This window comes from Grampus griseus (genome assembly GCF_964374135.1).
Source record: "Grampus griseus genome assembly, chromosome: 1".
Taxonomy (NCBI): domain Eukaryota; kingdom Metazoa; phylum Chordata; class Mammalia; order Artiodactyla; family Delphinidae; genus Grampus; species Grampus griseus.
This window is the reverse complement of record NC_139017.1, coordinates 39,154,362-39,172,878: the sequence shown is the minus strand read 5'-3', so window position 1 is coordinate 39,172,878 and position 18,517 is coordinate 39,154,362. Positions and strand designations below refer to the sequence as shown.

The 18,517-nt window shown below is 43.0% G+C and overlaps 1 protein-coding gene across 3 annotated transcripts in view; it reads left to right on the top strand.

Annotated features, from left to right (window-relative positions):
* Window positions 1-18,517, top strand: part of KCNK2 (potassium two pore domain channel subfamily K member 2) — a gene marked incomplete at both ends in the record, with an annotated part of 226,035 nt that overhangs the window by 60,964 nt on the left and 146,554 nt on the right. For 2 of the 3 annotated variants that reach the window (XM_082649733.1, XM_082649732.1), the window contains 2 exons: window positions 9,522-9,570; window positions 12,469-12,779. In XM_082649733.1, coding sequence (XP_082505859.1) covers window positions 9,522-9,570; window positions 12,469-12,779 — 360 coding nt within the window. Of the gene's footprint in view, window positions 1-9,521; window positions 9,571-12,468; window positions 12,780-18,517 lie in introns of those variants that run through there. The other variant, XM_082649731.1, reaches the window with a different exon arrangement.

Here is an 18,517-nt window from a genome sequence, read left to right as displayed (position 1 = left end):
ATGCCCTTAGCCTATTAGTCTCTATGGTGAAGGCAGTGGGAAGTTCGTGTATGCTTTTAATCAGGGCTTCAGTTTAACCAGATTTTATTTTAAAAACTTCATCTGGCTGCAGTATGGAGAATGGATCAGAGATTAGTGGAGTTGAAGCCACTGGTGAAGGTCCTAGGGACGGGTGGTGGTGGTGGTAGTGTTCTCGCCTTGATCACTTTGTAGAATTTGGAGAGATCACACAATCATCTTAACAATTTAAAAAATTCTACCAAAAGCTGCTTTCTTCTTTGTTTTAGTGCTTTCTTATAGAACAAACATGCCTTGGGTGATGGATGTGTTTTTAACCTCAATTCTTCCATAAACTTAGTAGATGGCCTTGAGCGAGGCTTGCATGTGCTCATGTAATCATAGACACAAAAAGGTATGAGAGAAAGCTAGATTCTATACATAAATGGTGAAATTAAGGTCTTTGGTTATTGAACACATTAACAAATATCTTTAGGAGATTCCAAATCCTCACATTCTCCATTTGCTTTTTTATTGCCTTTATATCTTGTGACTTAATTTTAGAAGAGAAATTGAATTGATTTGTTCTTCATTGGTGTCAGAATTTGTAGTCTCAGGTGAAGGCAAAATGCTGGATTGGCAAACCTTCACAACAAATACAAGTTTTAAAAAAAGTACTGGATGTGCTGAGAATTCAGGAGGTAATGAAAGCCATCAATAAAAATTTTAATTCTAGTTCTCTCTGGATTTTATGCCTGATTTTAATAAAAAGCATCACATTTGATATAATTTGTTTGCCTAATACTGGCAGACTTAAACAATTATCTAATGAATTCATTGTTAGTCTAGATATATATTAGCAAAATGTTCATTTCCTAGTGATAGTTTATGATACTCAACTTTGAAAGGAGAAAGAAAATCTGGAGTAGAATTTCCTCTTTGTAAACTATGTAAATTCTAATGTTTTCTGAATTTAATCTATTATAACAGAGTACCATTTTATAAGGATTTCTTTACTTTACAGCATCCTTAGTCAATCTTATTCCCTGTTGAGCAAAATTATATATGAATATTAGCTTACTTTAATAATTAACACTTAAGTGTACACTGATTAAAGAACTGATGTTTATATGCAAAAGTTGGGTGTTTTGACTTACATAAATTTTTAAAACTGAAAAGAAATCACATGGGACTAAGAATTACCATTATAAAAGAGATTCTTATTTACATGTAAAAATCTTATCTTTCTTCATATTTTTGTGTATGTGTTTACTTTAAAGTAAGCAAATATATAAAGCCATTAAAAAAGATATTGCTGAGTGTTGTATATTTTAGAGTGACTTTAATTTTCACAAAATTAACCTCTTGATTTTGATTGATTTTGCAAAGTTTTATGAAAAAAATGACATTTAAAAAAATTTTTCAGGGTGAGGTACTTTAATCTGAAACCTCCTCAATGACTCAATGATGTTTTACAAATAGACATGTACATGGTTTTACTAGTGTCATTCTTTCCTTATTTTAACTCCATGATTGCAAAGATTTGGTGTGTCTTCTTTGCTACTGTATATCCCCAAATGCTAGGAAAATGCCTTTCTGATACACAGAAGGTGCTTAATAGTGAGAGTGAATGGTGATATGTACCAGTGCCTGCTGTGATTGCCAACCACGGTGGCAGAGGGCCTGAGTTGTCATCTAGCCCAATCTCTTACCACTGCAAAAAACACCTCTGTGATTATGAGCTATCAGAGCAGAGTGAACCCAAATTCTGCTTTTCCTCCAGGATTCGTAAAGTGTGCTCCCTGGACTAGTAGCATTAGCATCGCCTGGGAACTTGTTATTCATGCCAGTTCTTAGGCCTCACCCCAGACATAATGCCTCAGAAACTCTGGCACTGGGCTCAACAATCTGTGTCCTATAAGCACGCCACACAATTCTGATGCACACTCAAGCTTGAGACCTACTGCTTGAGACAGTGCTTGTATGGGCACTTCTAACACCTACCTCTTTGCTTCCTTTGCTATTCTTCTAATGATGTCCAACTTCCCTTCTGATTGACATATTCTAATTTTAGGTTTATGAATACTTCAAAATGAATGCATTTTGGCCTTTGAGGAATTGCCTTCTTAAAGTAACTTGCATAACTCAGGTCTGACTGACACTTTATAAGCTTACTTGGAATTTAACTCTTAGAGGTTGTATTACTATCTATTGCTGCATAGCAAATTACCCCAAAACTTAGCACCCGAAAACAAGAAACATTTTTGGTCTCACAGTTTTTTTTTAATTTTTTTAAATTGAAGTACAGTTGATTTACAATGTTGCATTAGTTCCAGGTATACAGCAAAGTGATTCAGTTATTTTCAGATTCTTTTCTATTACAGGTTATTACAAGATATTGAATATAGTTCCCTGTGCTATGGAGTAGGTCCTTGTTGTTTATCATTTTACATATAGTAGTATGTATCTGTTAATCCCAAACTCCTAATTTATTCCTCCTCACCTTTCCCCTTTGGTAACCATAAATTTGCTTTCTATGTCTGTGAGTCTATTTCTATTATATAAATAAATTCATTTGTATCACTTTTTTTAGATTCCATATATAAGTGATATCGTATGATATTTGTCTTTCTCTGACTTACTTCAGTTAGTATGAAAACCTCTAGGTCCATCCATGTTGCTGCAAATGGCGTTATTTCACACTTTTTTATGGCTGAGTAGTATTCCATTGTGTATATATACACCACATTTTCTCTATCCATTCATCTGTTCATGGACATTTAAGTTGCTTCTCTAGCTTGGCTACTGCAGTGAACACTGGGGTGTATGTAGTTTTTCAAATTAGAGTTTTCATCTTTTCCGGATATATGCCCAGGAATGGTATTGCTGGATCATGTGGTAGCTCTATTTTTAGTCTTTTAAGGACCCTTCATACTGTTCTCCACAGTGGCTGCACCAGTCTATATTCCCGGGAACAATGCAGGAGGGTTCCCTTTTCTGCACACCCTCTCCAGCATTTATTATTTGTAGACTTTTGATGATGGCCATTCTGACCAGAGTGAGGTGATCCCTCATTGTAGTTTTGATTTGCATTTCTCTAATAATTAACGATGTTGAGCATCTTTTCATGTGTGTGTTGGCCATCTGTATGTCTTCCCTGGAGAAATGTCTATTTAGGTCTTCCACCCAGTTTTTGATTGGGTTGTTTGTTTTTCTGATATTGAGTTGTATGAGCTGTCTGTATATTTTGGAAATTAATCCCTTGTTGGTTGCATTGTTTTGCAAATATTTTCTCCTATTCTGCAGGTGGTTTTTTCATTTTGTTTATGGTTTCCTTTGTTATTCAAAAGCTTTTAAGTTTAATTAGGTACCATTTGTTTATTTTTATTTCCATTACTCTAGGAGATGGGTCCAAAAAAATACTGCTATGATTTATGTCAGAGAGTGTTCTGCCTGTGTTTTCCTCCAGGTGATTTCACAGTTTTTGAGGCTCAAGAATTTGGAAGGAACTGACTTGGGTGGTTTTGGCTCAGGGTCTCTCAGGAGGCCGCACTCAAGCTGTTATCTAGGACTCTAGTGATCTCATGGCTAGAATGGGGAAGGAAGCCTCCAAGCTCACTTACATGGCTGTTAGAAGACCTCAGGTGATCCACTTCCAGGTCCACCTGGGCCTCTCCTCAAGGCTGCCTTATGACATGGCAGCTGGCTGCCACCAGAATGAGAGATGCAAGAGAGAGTGAGAGAGTACGCACAAGAGGGAAGCCTAACCTTGGAAGGGACATCCCATTGCTTGCGATGTATTCTGTTCATTAGCAGCTCACATTCAAGGGGGCTGGAGGGTTTCATAACACAGGGCATGAATACCAGGTGGCAGGAATCATTGGAGGTCAACCCAGAGACCCCATATAGGTAAATCATTTCTCACTTTCTCTAGTTCCTTGCTTTGTAATGTTTTGATTAGGACTTTCTAGTATCAGAAATCTCAAGACAAATTTGGCTTATACAAAAAGAAAATTTGTATGGCTTACGGTGTAGTTTGATACAGGTGATTGATAAAATGTAGTCACAAAGAACTGGTCATTTTGGTTCCATTTGCTCTGTACTGGCTCCATTCTCAGGTAGCTTCTCTTCTCTTATTGTCATAATAGTCTCCAAGACTTTCAGGTTCAAGATCAGTGATGTAGCATGAAAGTCTCTTTCCTCAGAAACCCTGGCATAAGTTCCGTTGGCTGAGTGGGTCACAGCCCCGTGCTTGAACCAATTGAAAGGCTGAGGAATCATGACTGTGTTGGCTGAGACCCAGGACACACATGACACCGACAATCAGGGATGAGTCCCACAAGAACCGTAACAGCCATAACGGGGGAAGGTAAGTGTCCCTGGAGGGACCACATCAGGCAGGCACTTCACTGAAGTACTGCCTATGCTGTTGTCTTCTCTAAGTTTACATGAACTAGAACCTCTTGGAAAATGCCCACCCTCTCCCTCAGCATTCACTCCCCATACCCGGTGGATCACAGAGGCCTGATGGTCTACTGCTGCCCCCTCTCATATCCTCTCTTCCACTCCCATACAAGTCACCATGAGTCTCTCACCTGGACTAAAGCAATAGCATCTAAACATGCTTTCATTTGTGTTCACCTTCTTTCTGTTCTCCACGTAGCAACCAGAGTGATTTCTTTTAAATGTCATCTGATGAAGTTAGTGCTCTGCTGAAAATTCATCGAAGTCCCATTAACTAAAATCCAAGGCCTTATGACCTGGTCTCTGCCTGCCTTTCTAGCTTGATCACTGTCTATCACCACTCCTCACTCTCTGAGCTCCCCAAATTCTCCAAGCTTCTTCCTGCCACACGTTCTTCCTTCTCCCAAGGAAGCTCTTTCCTTACATTATGCCTCTTCCTCTCCACCCACGCTCATCTTCAGGGCTCAACTGTAATGTCACTTCTTTTGACAGGCCTGCCGGACCCTCCGACATTATATACTCTTGTAATCTGTACCTTCTACTTATTGCATTGATTAGAATTTTAAGTTTGTTTAGCACCTTCCCTCTCTAGACCATAAGCTTAATGAAGGCAGCAACCTTGCTATATCCACAGAGCTCCTGTTTGGTACTGGGTAGGCACTTAATAGATATTTGACAAAAGTGATTCATTCTTCCTCATCTTAGACCTGTGCAATTGTGTTATCCAGAAGATTAAATAAATGCCAAGATTTATTATAGAGTTGGAATTTGTTGGTGGTCTTGCTAGGCCGGGAGCCCCCTGGTTCGTTGGGTTAGGTCAAGCACAAGAGAGAATGAAATTCTTTTGAGGACCTACAACGTTAAACACATATGTGTTTAATTCTTACAACAATCTCTTGTGGGTTCAGTGTAGTATCCCTGTTTTGCAGATGGCGAAACTGGTGGTCAGGGAGACAAAGGGACTCCCTCAAACTCAACATTGTTCACAAATGGCAGAGTTAGGATACCCACAGAAGTCACCTTAACTCCAAAATTCTAGGTGTGAATGGAATTATGGAAGACAGTGGCATGCTCTTTTTTTGTTTACTTTTTGTTTTAACTAGGAGTAGGCCAAGGTCAAAAAAGAAACTGAACATGAAAGTGAAGTCCTGTAGAGTTCTTGCTGCTGGTTGGAGCATAACAGCAACTCTGAAAGCACTGGAAGGAGGGGAGTATAGAATTTGGGGGCGCTAAATCTCTTTATTACATATTTCAGGTTTTCCTGTCCATTAAAATAAAGTTAATGGGTGTTGAGTAGCCTGGGTCTGGCAGCATGAAAGAAATAGAGTCCATCTAGTTTTTCTATGACAGTTTGGTGGGATTTATATGTATGAGAAATGCAGACATAAAATTAAACAGGATAAACCATCCCATTTCCTTGTTTCTCCAGTTGCAACAATACACAAACTAGTCTATCCCCTTTTTTCCCTCTTACTTGAAACACAGTGAGTAAGTGCAAGGTGGCTCTTAAAGGGGTAGGGGTCTTTAAATTGAGGGGGCTGTGAGCGGCTGCAGTAGAAAGCAGGGCTAGAGTCAGTGTGGGGACTAGTTTCTTGGTTCTTTTGAATAATTTGTGAGGTTGAGGCTAGCTTGTTGGAATGATTCCTGCTAATGCTACAGTTTGGAATTTTGTTTGTTTCTTTTTCAAATCTTATTTTAATGTCCCTGTAAAGTAAATCCGTGGCCCCCTACTCTCAGCCCTCTACATATATGTGTGCCTAACGTGAGAATAATGCAAGGAGAACATGGAGGACCACTGCCGCACATGACTTGATAGAGAAAAGGAGGGAAAATGGCAAATCAGCATTTGGGATTGGTGGTGAGTCTTACATCCCATGAGGAAGGGATGCACCACACAGGCATATTTAAACTATGAGTTAATCCCACACTTCAGTAAGTATTAGCCAGTTGGACAGAGGACCAGTGCTTAGCAAGGTGTGGCTAAATTTGCAAAAGACCCAGATGGAACAAAAGAGAATCACCGAGCAAAAGGGGAAAAGTGCAAAAAAAAAAGAATACTCAAAGTGTTTGGGATCATTTTACTCAGAGAACAAAAAGCCTGTGATCGGGTAGAAAATGATTCTGTAAGTGGTGGATTTATCTCATGTCCTATAAATGTAAGATGCCTAGTTCCAAATATCTAGAAGGAGGCCAGATAAATGATGTCTGCCATCTCACTTTCATTCAGATATTTATCAAACATGTATTTAGCGCTAGTCACTGGTTACTGTGGATACTGTGGGGAACAGAAAGACATGGTTTATGCCCTAACTGAGCTTACAGTCTAGTTTAAAGAAGCACAACACAATGTGACAAGTGCAAAAATAGAAGCATAAGTTGTCCTGGGAAGCAAATAGTGAAACACCTGACTAGGAGTTACGAGAAACTTTAACTGCTGGGGGATCTGGAAGGTAATACCTGTGATGGTTAGTTTGATGTGTCAACTTGGCTGGGCTATAGCACCCAATTATCTAATCAGACGCTGACCTAGGTGTTGCTGTGGAGGTATTTTGTAGATGTGGTTAACATCTACAGTCGGACTTTAAGGAAAGATCACCCTTGATGATGTGGGTAGGGCACATATAATCAGTTGAAGGTCTTACGAACAAACACTGAGGTTTCCCGGAAAAGAAATTCAAGACTGAAGCATTAACTCTTGCCGGATTTTCCAGAACTACCCTGGGGATTTCAGATGGACTCTACAGCCTCCGTGGTTGTGTGAGTCAATTCCTTAAAATAAAATTTATATACACACGAATACATCTTATCTGTTCTGTTTCTCTGGAGAACCCTACTGATGCAGTGTCTTAGTCATTTAAAGTTGGGGAGAGGACTGTGGAAGGTGTGTGAGGGAAGATGACAGTAGCCAGGAGGACCAGGAATGAAAAAGAGAAGCCAGATCAGGAAGCATATTACCTGTGACCCAGAGAGTCTGAAAGGGTTTTAAGTCAGCATTCACATTTGAGAAAGGACATCCGATTATACTATTACTGAGAGCAGAAGTCGAGAAAAACATGTTTCAATTCCAGCAGGAAGGAATTCCTAATAAGGAGGACATTTTTAATAGGAGAAAGAAGGAGACAGCCAGGCTGAACCTATTCTGGAATTTAGAAAGTAATTTGGCATTTCAAATCGTAGACGGCCACAGCCTCGCGAAAGGTTTACAATGTTCTTTTTACAATCGACAGTCTTTCTGTTCTACCTTACCTCCTTCACGTCTATAGCTTTCGCTACGAAATTCTCCTGGTAAGTGGGGAAATACTCCAGTCTGACCGAGCAGCAGTTCTGGAAGATAAACTCACACAGCGGTAGAGGTGGGAGGGTGGAGGTCAGCAGGGGATTCCGCTGCGAAAGTGGGAAGGAAGAAAAGAGTTTACAAACCAGCTGAAGTTCCACTATATCATGTGTGCGGTGAGAAGACTCGCTCATTACAGCTGCAGCCCGTTCTCTGTGCGCTTTCTCTCCTTCCTCTGCGGGTTCGGTTCCCGCACCGGGGTCGCCAGGAGTTCAGCTGTCCCCACGCGGCCGTCTGCTAGTCTGGGCGGAGTCTGGTACCTGCCAAGCTGGGATCCTGATGCGGAGGTGTGTGGGGAGCGCCGAGTTCAGACTGAGGTCTGAGGTCTCGCACCCCGCTGCTTTACCGACCACATTCGCAACCTCTCTTCCCATCAAAAGGGGTCTCGCCCTGGGACCGAATGGATTTTTCGTCCGTTCCCTTTGCCTCCCTAAATGTCTTCACCCTGGCTGCCGGTGCTTTCCCCATGCGTGCAACACTCTGCCCATCAGAGCTAGCTGCCTAGGTCGAGCACCCTTGGAGATGGGGTGGTGGTTGGTGGTGACTTGATAACCCTTATCCAAGCGCAGACTGGAAGAAATCAGCATCCTCATTACCGCCTCCACTGCAAGGGTTTCAGGTGTACGTCTCTGTACAACCCTGGGGCGGGGGGGGGGGGGCGGTCGGAGGGAGGGCAGGATGCCCACGTGCTGGGGTCCAGGAACCCGCTCCCCAAAGCTCGGTCCCACACCCCCGCGACCCGACTTGGAAGGAGATGGGCTGGAGCCAATTGTGCCCGATAAAGTGAGTGAGGATCTAGGGAGGGGGCAGGGTTAGTGGAAGGGGCCGAAAGGAGAGACTGCAGGTGAATCCAATGGCTATGCCCCCAGGTGGGGAGGCGGCTTGAGGGGTAGTTTGGAAGAGGCGAGGGAGACGCAGGCGAGGGTTGGGCTCGCAGGAGGTGCGGCGAGGAGAGCCCAGGCGGTGAGACGGGGTGGGGTGTGGGAGGGGTGCGAAGGGGAGGGAGTTCCGAAAGGAGGGAAAGGAACTAGCGAGGGGCGAGAGGAGCGAGCCTGGAAGGGAGAGCGGCGGGGGGCGGCCGAGCTGCGGGCTGGAGGGCGCCGGGCGCGCGGAGACCGTGCCACCTCCACCCCACCTCCACCCCCGGGGCACGGAGGGCTCTGCCTGGGAGACGCACAAAGACATGCGAAGAGGGGCTGAGCGAGGCTCGCGCACAAAGACGCCGGGGCGCACTGCGGCTCGGGCTGCACCCACCACCCCCGCGCCGCGCAGCGCAGGGGCCCGGCCAGCGCGGAGCCCGGGGCGGAGAGCGCGGCGGCGGCGGCGGCTGCTGGCCGGCGCGGGACCCGGGTGGCCGGCGCTCTCCTGGTGACCCGGGCCCGGCCGCAGGCGCGCGCGGGGGCGGCGGCGCCCCAGCCCAACTTGGCCTCGGCCTCGCCCTCTGCCCGGCCCGCCGGTGTCCCCTCCTTCCCGCGATTCCGTTTCTTCTCACGCTCCCCCCACCCTCCCTCCCGCGTCCAGCCCCGCTCTCCCCACCTTGTAAAACAAAGCCGGGGAAAATGCCTGCCCATGCAGCTCGGAGCGCGCAGCCCGTCTCTGAATAAGAAGTGAGTACAATGGCGTGTTTGTAAAAGCTTCAAGTCCGTCTTTTTCAAAAAAAAAAAAAACCCAAAAAACAAAAACAAAAACAAAAAAACCCCAAAACATTGTGAATGCTGCATGCCTCATGCTTCCCAGCGCCTCGCGGGAGAGACCCGGCCATAGAGCAGGAGAAGGTGAGACCCCCAGGTGCCCTCTTCCCCACCTCCCGCCGCGGGCTTTCAGCCCCAACCAGTCCGGGGAGGGCTGCAAAAGCCCCGCCGGCAGCAAGCGGACGTTTTCCACCTTCGTTTCCCGTCCAAGGTGTTGGGTCATAATCTGGGGTTGGAGGCAAATCTATCCCCGGTTCCTCTCCTGGCTGCTTCTCCCCACTCTCCCGCTGGTGCCTGGGGGTTTTGCATCTGCCTTGGGTATGGGTTTGGGACACTTGGGGGAGTTTCCGAAGGAGGAGGAGGGTCAGCTCTTGGGAGTAGCCGACGGGCAGGACGCATGGTGACCCTGGTCACACTTGTTGCCCGTTGCGTGGTGGTATAGGCAGTGGTGCTGAAAAAAGCTCATTTCTCCTGGTATTGAGTCGTCAGTTGTGCCCGGGAGCGAAGAAGACATACCTGGGTGAGGATGGGAGACCAGGATTAAGAGGACTCTGTGAGGTGCTGGGGGCAGAGAAGGGAGGTAGTGATGGTGCCGGGAGAGTGTGTGGAAAGGGTGAATCTTTGATTCCTTGTTCTAAGGAGCTTCTCTTCATGATCATACATCAAACGACGGGGAGATGGAAACCCAGAGGGTACCCCATATTAGACCGAGGGGAAAGGCTGTTGTTTTTTATTTTGGTATTTCACTAGTTTCTGCCCATTCTGTCTGCCAAATATGTATTATATATATTTCTGCTAATTAAAAAAATAAGGCAATAGCTTAAAAGAATTAAAATCCATCAGGGAATGTATTAACTTAATAACATACAGCCACAATCTTAAGAAAAAAACCTGTCCCCTTTCCCCCAAAGCATGTTATATCAATAATACCTTAGTTTAGCACTGCAGTCTAGGAGTAGGATTTGGGAGCATCAAGGTAAACAGTCTTGGTGTTTTCCAGTTCCGCAGACCAGAAACCAGTGATGTGAAAGATCAGAAATATGAGAGCACAGAGAACGCTTGGAAAGCTTCCTTCAGAGAGATAATATGGAGCTTCTATGTGATTTTCTGTTATTTTTATTCCAAAGATGGCTTAATTTTAGATTATGACCTTTATTTTTCACTGAGACTCACTAAGCAGCTTGCAGGTGGGGTGGAGTGGCTAGACAGCAGATGACAGTGATTTTAGCTGTTATCAACATTTCTGTTAAAATGTTTCAAAAAATTAAAACATTAAACATGTATCCAGTGCTGATTTTGGGTGAAGTTGCCTTTATGAATATCACGTGTGAAAGGCGTCTGCTAGTTTGTGGCTTTATTTGGAGCAGCTGACTGTATCAGGCGGCAAATGTGTACATACTTGTTATAGCAGGTTGAACCATTGGAAATTGCTGAAATGAGCTGTAGGTATGTGGAATCTCCGCTTGCAGACAGGGGTACAGTTAAGTCATCAGAGCTCCGACTTCTCCTCAAAGTCAGAACCATTCAGAGTTTTGCTGATTGAGGAGCCCTCTTATCTGTCATCATTATACAACACTGCTTACTTAGGTCTGGTGCTTCACGTAGCTTTGCTTGCAAAGCTTCTTTCTGATGGGCAACAGATGATTTATTTTATGAACTCCAGCTGTGGTAGTCCTACATTTAACTCACAGTGGTAGTCAAGAGGGCAAGGTATGTAGCCCTGTGAAAATCGACACTTCTTATTTTCGAGTAATTTCAGGTTCCTGTAGGGTATTCGGGTGCAATTTCATAGATTATTTCTTATATACTTACTTAAAAGTGTTTTTTAGATTAGGTTATCATTTTATTAAACCTGTATTATATACACTAAAGTAATTTTACTTATATCTCTAACAATTATGTATGTTAAATTGATTATTATGGTTGAGTTTTTTAAAATTGCCCATCTTTCAGCCATTCTATTACCCCTTCTGGTTCAGTGTTGCCTTTCCAATTCTGTAGTAGATGGCTTATTTTCCCCTTAGCAAGTGGAAGTCTAGTATCTCTTGAATTTTCTAAAGGAAAGCCATTAATGATATTTTTGAACAGCTGAGATGAATAATAAATGGATTTAGAGTCACCTCAGAATATATGGGAATTTGTAAGAGAATACATAAATCCACTCTAATGGAGCAATTAGCTCTGTACAGAGCATGTAGGGTCTGAGGTGTGAGGCAATGTTTTTAATTGTTTTTCTTGATAATTTCACTGTTGAAATGGAAGGAACTTGTCATCTAGACTGCACCTATGATTGTGTGCCAGAATGGGTAGCAATACTTTTGTTTTTTTTAAAGATGTCCGAGATTGAATAACAAAATACAGACAGTGATTAATCATGAGCCCACTTTGGAGGACAGCAACAAGAAATGATTGAGCTACTGAGTGGTTTATTTGCCATCATGTTTTACCAGATAATTACTAACATTCTACTTCGAGCAACAACGTTTGGATCGCAGATTCACTTACAATACAATTCCTTTATTATAATGAATTTTTAAATAAAAATAGATAACGTTCTTTACACTGATGGCTTGTGGTATCGAGTGTTAAGTTCTTGAGAACAGGAATAATCCATTAGCCTTCTTTATGCGCCCTCAAATATCTAGCTGAGTACCATCAACTCTTAGGAGTTCTGCAAATGTGTTGACTAGCACGTTGGACAGATACAAATTTTGAAATTAATTAGGAAGCCCTCAGGCATTCTTTTTTTTTTTTAAAGGTTCTTAGTCCGCTTCCTGTTTTTTTCCGCCCATCGGAAACCCCAATAGCAGCAGAGAGCTAAGACCCAGCCCCTTTCCCTTGAACCCTTATATACTTCTGGTGTAGGCTCTGGAGCTTCCACCAGGAGAGCAAGTTCAGTCCACCTTTGCTGACCCCTGAAAGAAGCCGAGCCAGCCCCCTCTAACCTCCTTCAGCCTAACCTCCATTCTCTATTGTTGGCAGTGGCGGCCCCTGACTTGCTGGATCCTAAAACTGCCGCTCAGAACTCTAAACCGAGGCTCTCGTTCTCCACGAAACCCACCGTGCTTGCTTCCCGGGTGGAGACTGACACGACCATTAATGTTATGAAATGGAAGACGGTCTCCACGATCTTCCTGGTGGTCGTCCTCTATCTGATCATCGGAGCCACAGTGTTCAAAGCGTTGGAGCAGCCTCACGAGATTTCCCAGAGGACCACCATTGTGATCCAGAAGCAGACGTTCATTTCCCAGCACTCCTGTGTCAATTCGACTGAGCTGGACGAACTCATCCAGGTAACTGGCACCCAGGAGTTGTTATTCCGTTTCCTCTGTGGGCAAAGACGAGTAAGAATAAGAGGCGATAACTTAGTACTAGGCCCTCCTATGTGCCTGTGGGGTCCTCTCCCACTTTTCTCCTTAGTGTAGACCTCTTGGCCACAGTTTCTTTTTCTCTTTATTGCACTCCCTCCCTCTTTTCTTCTTTCTGCCATCTTTTCTTCTTCTTTATTTCTCCCACTCCCTGCTGCTTCTCATCCTCTTCTGCTCTTGTGTTTCTCTGTTTCTGTCCTGTTGTCACCCTTCTTTCTTTTCCTTTGCCTTGTCTTAGAACTGCCAGTGGACAGTTCTGTTAACACAGGGTTACCTTGCTGGAGGCCCTCAGGGTTAGAGGACCACTGCCGACTGAGAAACTTTGCTGTGGCAAGTGAGGGGAAAATATAAGGCGGAAAAGCGCAGTAATCATGGCAATGGCTATTATAAGATAGAAAAGATGAGTTTGTGGTGGATACATCTCATGGCTAACAAGCCATAGCTCACTTCTTTAATCTAGCCAAAGCATAACTCTGATAACTGCCTTTTTTAGGTGTCTGGGGAGAAGTGATTAATCATTGCGTCTCTAGACCCCAGCTAAAAGCAATTTACTAGTAACACAGAAAAATGGAGTTTTTGAATAAAAACTAATTTAGTTTTAATTTAATAATACTGTTCTCTCTAAAGCAGAACAGTACCCTTATGGAAAAACATTATCAATCCCAGAATGATTTAAAAATTTCAGTTAGACTCCTTGGAGATGGCTATATTTTTGTTGTAGATTTCTTTTGTTTAAAACAAATCATTGGTCCAACCAAGAATCTTCGTTGAGAAGAAAGCCCTAGAATTTTCTTTCAAGGAGAGATCTGACTGGTGGAAACATTTTAATTGTACATATATTCATTTTCCTATAGAGTCTATTTTTCTTACCAGATTTATGTCAAATGGGATTGAAAACAATCTGTGAGCCATCAACTGAGCAGTTTCTTCCTCATCTTACGTTTGGTTTTACATCATTTGAGTGAGTTGGAATAGTCGATTGCGGGAAGAAATTATTATTGATTTTTATCCAGTTTCTTGTTCTACGACCTTTCCTCTTTTATTCCCTCTTGCCATGGATCCCCAAATGCTACCTCTGTCCTCCATAGCCCTCTCTATTTTTAGAATACACACGCAAGTTCTAGTTCAAGTCTTATTGAAAGCTATCAAAGCTAGTATTCTCTGATCCTCATTTAGCTCCTACCACATTCAGACACTTCTGCATCTCACCTATTTGACTTAAATTTTGGAAAGGTTCTTCAGATAATTAGATACTGAATTCCCTACTGTTTGTAGGTGATGGTGCCATTTTCAGTACTGACAGTGAACCTGCCAACTAATATCAGCAGTCCAGCCACCCCATTGTCTGTTCCTGCATGAGATCACTTCCACTTCACTCTTAATTTGTGCCCATCATCCTTAGAGGTACTAAAAATCTTTAAAGAATCCCACTTCCCTTGAGTTTTAGAAGAAGAGCTCTATGTTATTTTGGTGGAGGGAGCATGGAGTCGTGGTAAAAGCCTAACCTGTGGGATTCGATAGGACGTTTTAAATTCCATTTGAGTACTTTCCTAGAGGTGTCATCTTGAACAAGTAATTTTCCTCTCTAAGCTTTAGGTCTAGCTAGAATGAGGGAAGAATACCTGTCAAGTAAGGTTGCTGTAAGGAGTAAAGAGATAATCCATGGAAGGCATTTAGGTGCTCAAGACGTATTAGGTTTATTTGCTGTTGTTGTTATTTTTCCTTCTCTGCTTATCTCTTAATTGGGTGGAAGCATCTGATTCAGGTAATTGCATACTTACTTTCTCAAGTGAGGTTGTTTGTCTTGGGCAGGAAAAAAATGCTACATTGTTTTTGGAATAAACAAACGGAGCTCAATATATGACCTAATTATTTTTCTTTTTGCTCTACACAGGCAATCCATTTTAGCTTTATTAATATTCATTGCCTATTGAGTATCTTTGCTTCTTAAAAAATCTTAAGGATTTTGGTGCTTATTGGCTGTTTTTAAACGCAGAGGTTTGCCTGTTATTTATTGTCATATCACTCACCTTTATAACCCTATGGTTTTAATAAATTATTTTTTTCTCTTTGAACATAATTTCTTCTTGTAAAAGAAATCTTTATAATGGCATGGCTCCAGGGATCAAAGTCAGTGTCTAAATAGGGAGGAGAGCAAATGAGCCAGGAATCATATATTAGAATTACATTTCATTTGTATAGTTCTCATAAATTGCCAAGTGTTTTTCCCGTGTTTATTTTCCCTTTTAATCCTCCCTTAAAACCTCATGAGCGGATATATTAGGCAGAAATATCGCAGCATTAAGGATTAGGAGGCTAAGAAACCGAATGATTTACCCCAGATAGTATCTTTAGGATGAGAGTTCAGGTCTTCAGAATCTTGGTCTGGCTTTATTCGTAGGAGTCTCCACTCTTCCAGGGCTTTCAGTGCTGAGGGGAAAACAGTTGGAGAAGTTAGAAGTTCAGCCCTCATGCTGGTGGAGAAGGAATTCTGGATTCCTTTTGTGAATAGTGGGCAAAGAGGAGGAAGTGGCTAGTCAGGCAGTAAGGCCAACGTCAGGTACAGTTAACCTAATCTGGCCTCCAGTTATTAATTACACCTCTGGGTGGGTGATAGTAACCTCATTCCATGCTGTGGTTGTATCACAGGGTATCCTAGGCTTGGGGGCAGGGTGGGAGGGGTGGGGGGGGGAGATTGGGAAATGGAGCGTTAAGGCACATGAGAGCAACTTCCTTTTCTGCTATCGAGTCCCATCGTGTGTGTTCCATCTAAGTGCTGTTTGTTTTTTTAAAATATTTATTTGATTGTACCCGTCTTAGTTGCGGCACGCGGGATCTTTGTTGCGGCATGTGGGCTCTTAGTTGCAGCACACGGGATCTAGTTCCCTGACCAGGGATTGAACCCGGGCCCCCTGCTTTGGGAGCGTGGAGTCTTAACCACTGGACCGCCAGGGAAGTCCCTAAGTGCTGTTTTTGACAAAGACCCTCTAAGGCAAGATTGAGGTGGTGGCAGAGATATCAAGACAAAGAGAACTTTTCTGGGATGAAATATTTTGAAAACTTTGACTTTTCAACTTCCATTACATTTGTTAGTGTGATGCCAGTACAGAAAAATATATGGAAACATTTTTAAGTTTCAAGAGTCATGAATACCATTAACAATAGCCAAATTTTAATGAGCGCTTACTATGTGCGAGGCACTATTTTAACCCTTTCCATGTATTAGCTCCTTTAATTCTCTTAAACAACCCTATGAGGTATGTGCCTTATTATCTATATTTAACTTAGGTGGAAACTGAGTCAGAGAGAGCTAATTTTCCAAGAGCTAATTTTCTAAAAGGTAGAGTGCACTGTTATTCAAAGCTAAATGGACAGACTCCAGAGCTTATGATTTTAGTTCCTATATTTACTGCCTCTAAAAAAATTTAATAAACATTAAAGTTTGCTGACAAGTTCCCTAATATTCCGTATATTAGAGTGTAATAAATATCAAATTATAGTCCTCTGTACATCGTGATTTACATTATATAACATATCTCTCTCTCCATATATATGGAGAGTATATAACCTGGATTTTGATATTCTTTCTGGACAACACTTCCTGCTTTTATCCTGTTTGAATGTCATAAACCAGTAGAGGCATGGTTATGTTAGATATACCTGGTTTTAATCTAGTTATTTCCATGTTTGCTGAGTCAATTCTGAGATTAAAAAATGGGGCAAAAATCTATGATCTATACATTGATAATGAAAACATCTTATGGGAGATTTGACTTTTGTTTTATTGTTTGAGCTCTACGCCCCTGTGAGGTAGGTGGGGAAGGTATTCTATCCACTTTTTGGGTGAAGAAACTGACACATTTCACAAGGTCATGTGGTGGCCTCAGGTCTAGATCTTTGGAGTCTTCCAGTTGAGGGGATTATATTCTCTGCACTGTTCCCTCTTCTCAATTTTGTTCTTACTGCTTCATTCAGTGACATTTATTGAACACTTCCAGGGTGTTGACCTTTGTGCTGGGTATTGAGCCAAGTAAATTGATGGGGGAAAACGTGGCTTCCCTTAAGGTACTCTCTCCTTCAGAGTCAATGGAGGAGACTGCTATAAACTTAGTTATAATAGAACTACTTGCAGATTGGAGCTGGGCTACTGAGGAAGAAATTAACCACCCAGTGAGAGTTGGGAAGACACAGAAGAGGAGGTGAAAGGGAAACTGGATTTTAAGTGTGGAATCAGTGCTCTCTGGAGGAAAAATTGGAATCAGTAGATGTTCTAGGCAGAGGGCATGGCGTAACTGAATTGTCTGGGTGTGAGGGGCAGCGGCATGAGCGAGTCTAACAGAGTAGAGCAAGGTCTCTTATTCCACGGGAAGGAGGTGGGCTTTACCCTAGGCCTGTTCCCCTGCAGCTGAAATAGATGCGCCGTTGAGGGCATTGGTTGTATACCAGGGGATACTTGGAGCTACATGCCTTCCTAGAATGCCAATGAACTAGACTTTAAAAAAAAAAAAAAAAAACATTGTTCTATACTAATTCTATAAGCATGTATTCATTCATATATATTTATTGAATTCTTGTTGAATTCCCTGTGCGTTGTCGCAGGCACTGAAATACAGTAGAGGATAAAACACTTGAAAATTCTTGCCCTTGGCGAGCTTGCATTTTACTGGGGGAAGATGGTATGTTAGTGATAAGTCTCAGGAGAAAAATATGAAATAGTGAAGAGGGGTGGGAAACGTTGGATGGTCTTGGTGGTTAATTTTAGATAAAGTCACTGATAAGGTGACTTTTAGATGAAAGGCGTGAGGGAATTAGCCAAGGGGCAGTCTGGGGAATAACACTCAGCAGAGGGCCCAGCATGTCCCAAAGATGAGAGCATTCCTGGCCTGCAGAGGAACAGCAAGGATGCTGGGAGGGCGTGGTAGAAGATGATGTCAGGCAGGTAATGTGGGCCAAGTCCTATAGGGCCTTGTAAGTGAGAATCAGGAGTTTGGCTTTTTAGAACAGATGAGTGTTCTATGCTGGCTTATGTTTCACCAGGACCACTCTGGCTGCTGAGTTCAGAATAGACTGCAGGAGGCCGCGGGCAGAAACAGAGGGAGCAGTTATGATGCTGTTGTAATAATCCTGGTGATGGATAAGGGGATCTTGAAGTAAGGCTGTTGTAGAGAAAGTTGTGAGATATGGTCAGATTCTGGATATATCTTGGAAGGAGAGCCAATGAGACTTACTGACGGACAGGATGGGCAGGACAAAGGTGAGGAGTCAAAGATAACCCCAACATTTTTGTCCTAAGAAACTGAAAGAATACAGTTCCCATTTTTCTGAGATGAGGAGTGCAGGGGGACCTGGATTGGGGGTGATGTCAGGAGCTTAGTTTGGGGCACTAATCGTGTCCATTAGACGGGCTTCGATTATTGAAGAAGATTCACAGGACCCCACGTAGCAGTGCTTACAGATCTATAGTATAACGTAGGAACATGGTGCAGTACAACAACAGCACCCAAATAAGGATCTGCACCACAGGCAAGGGTCATATCGCCGCATGGGGTCTGGCGGCGCCAGGAGCCAGCTGGACTTGTCCTCCCTCTGTCAGGCCATGCCAGGCCATACTGCTCTCTTGGACCAAGAACCACCAGTGTGTGCACAGAACATTGCGGGCCAGG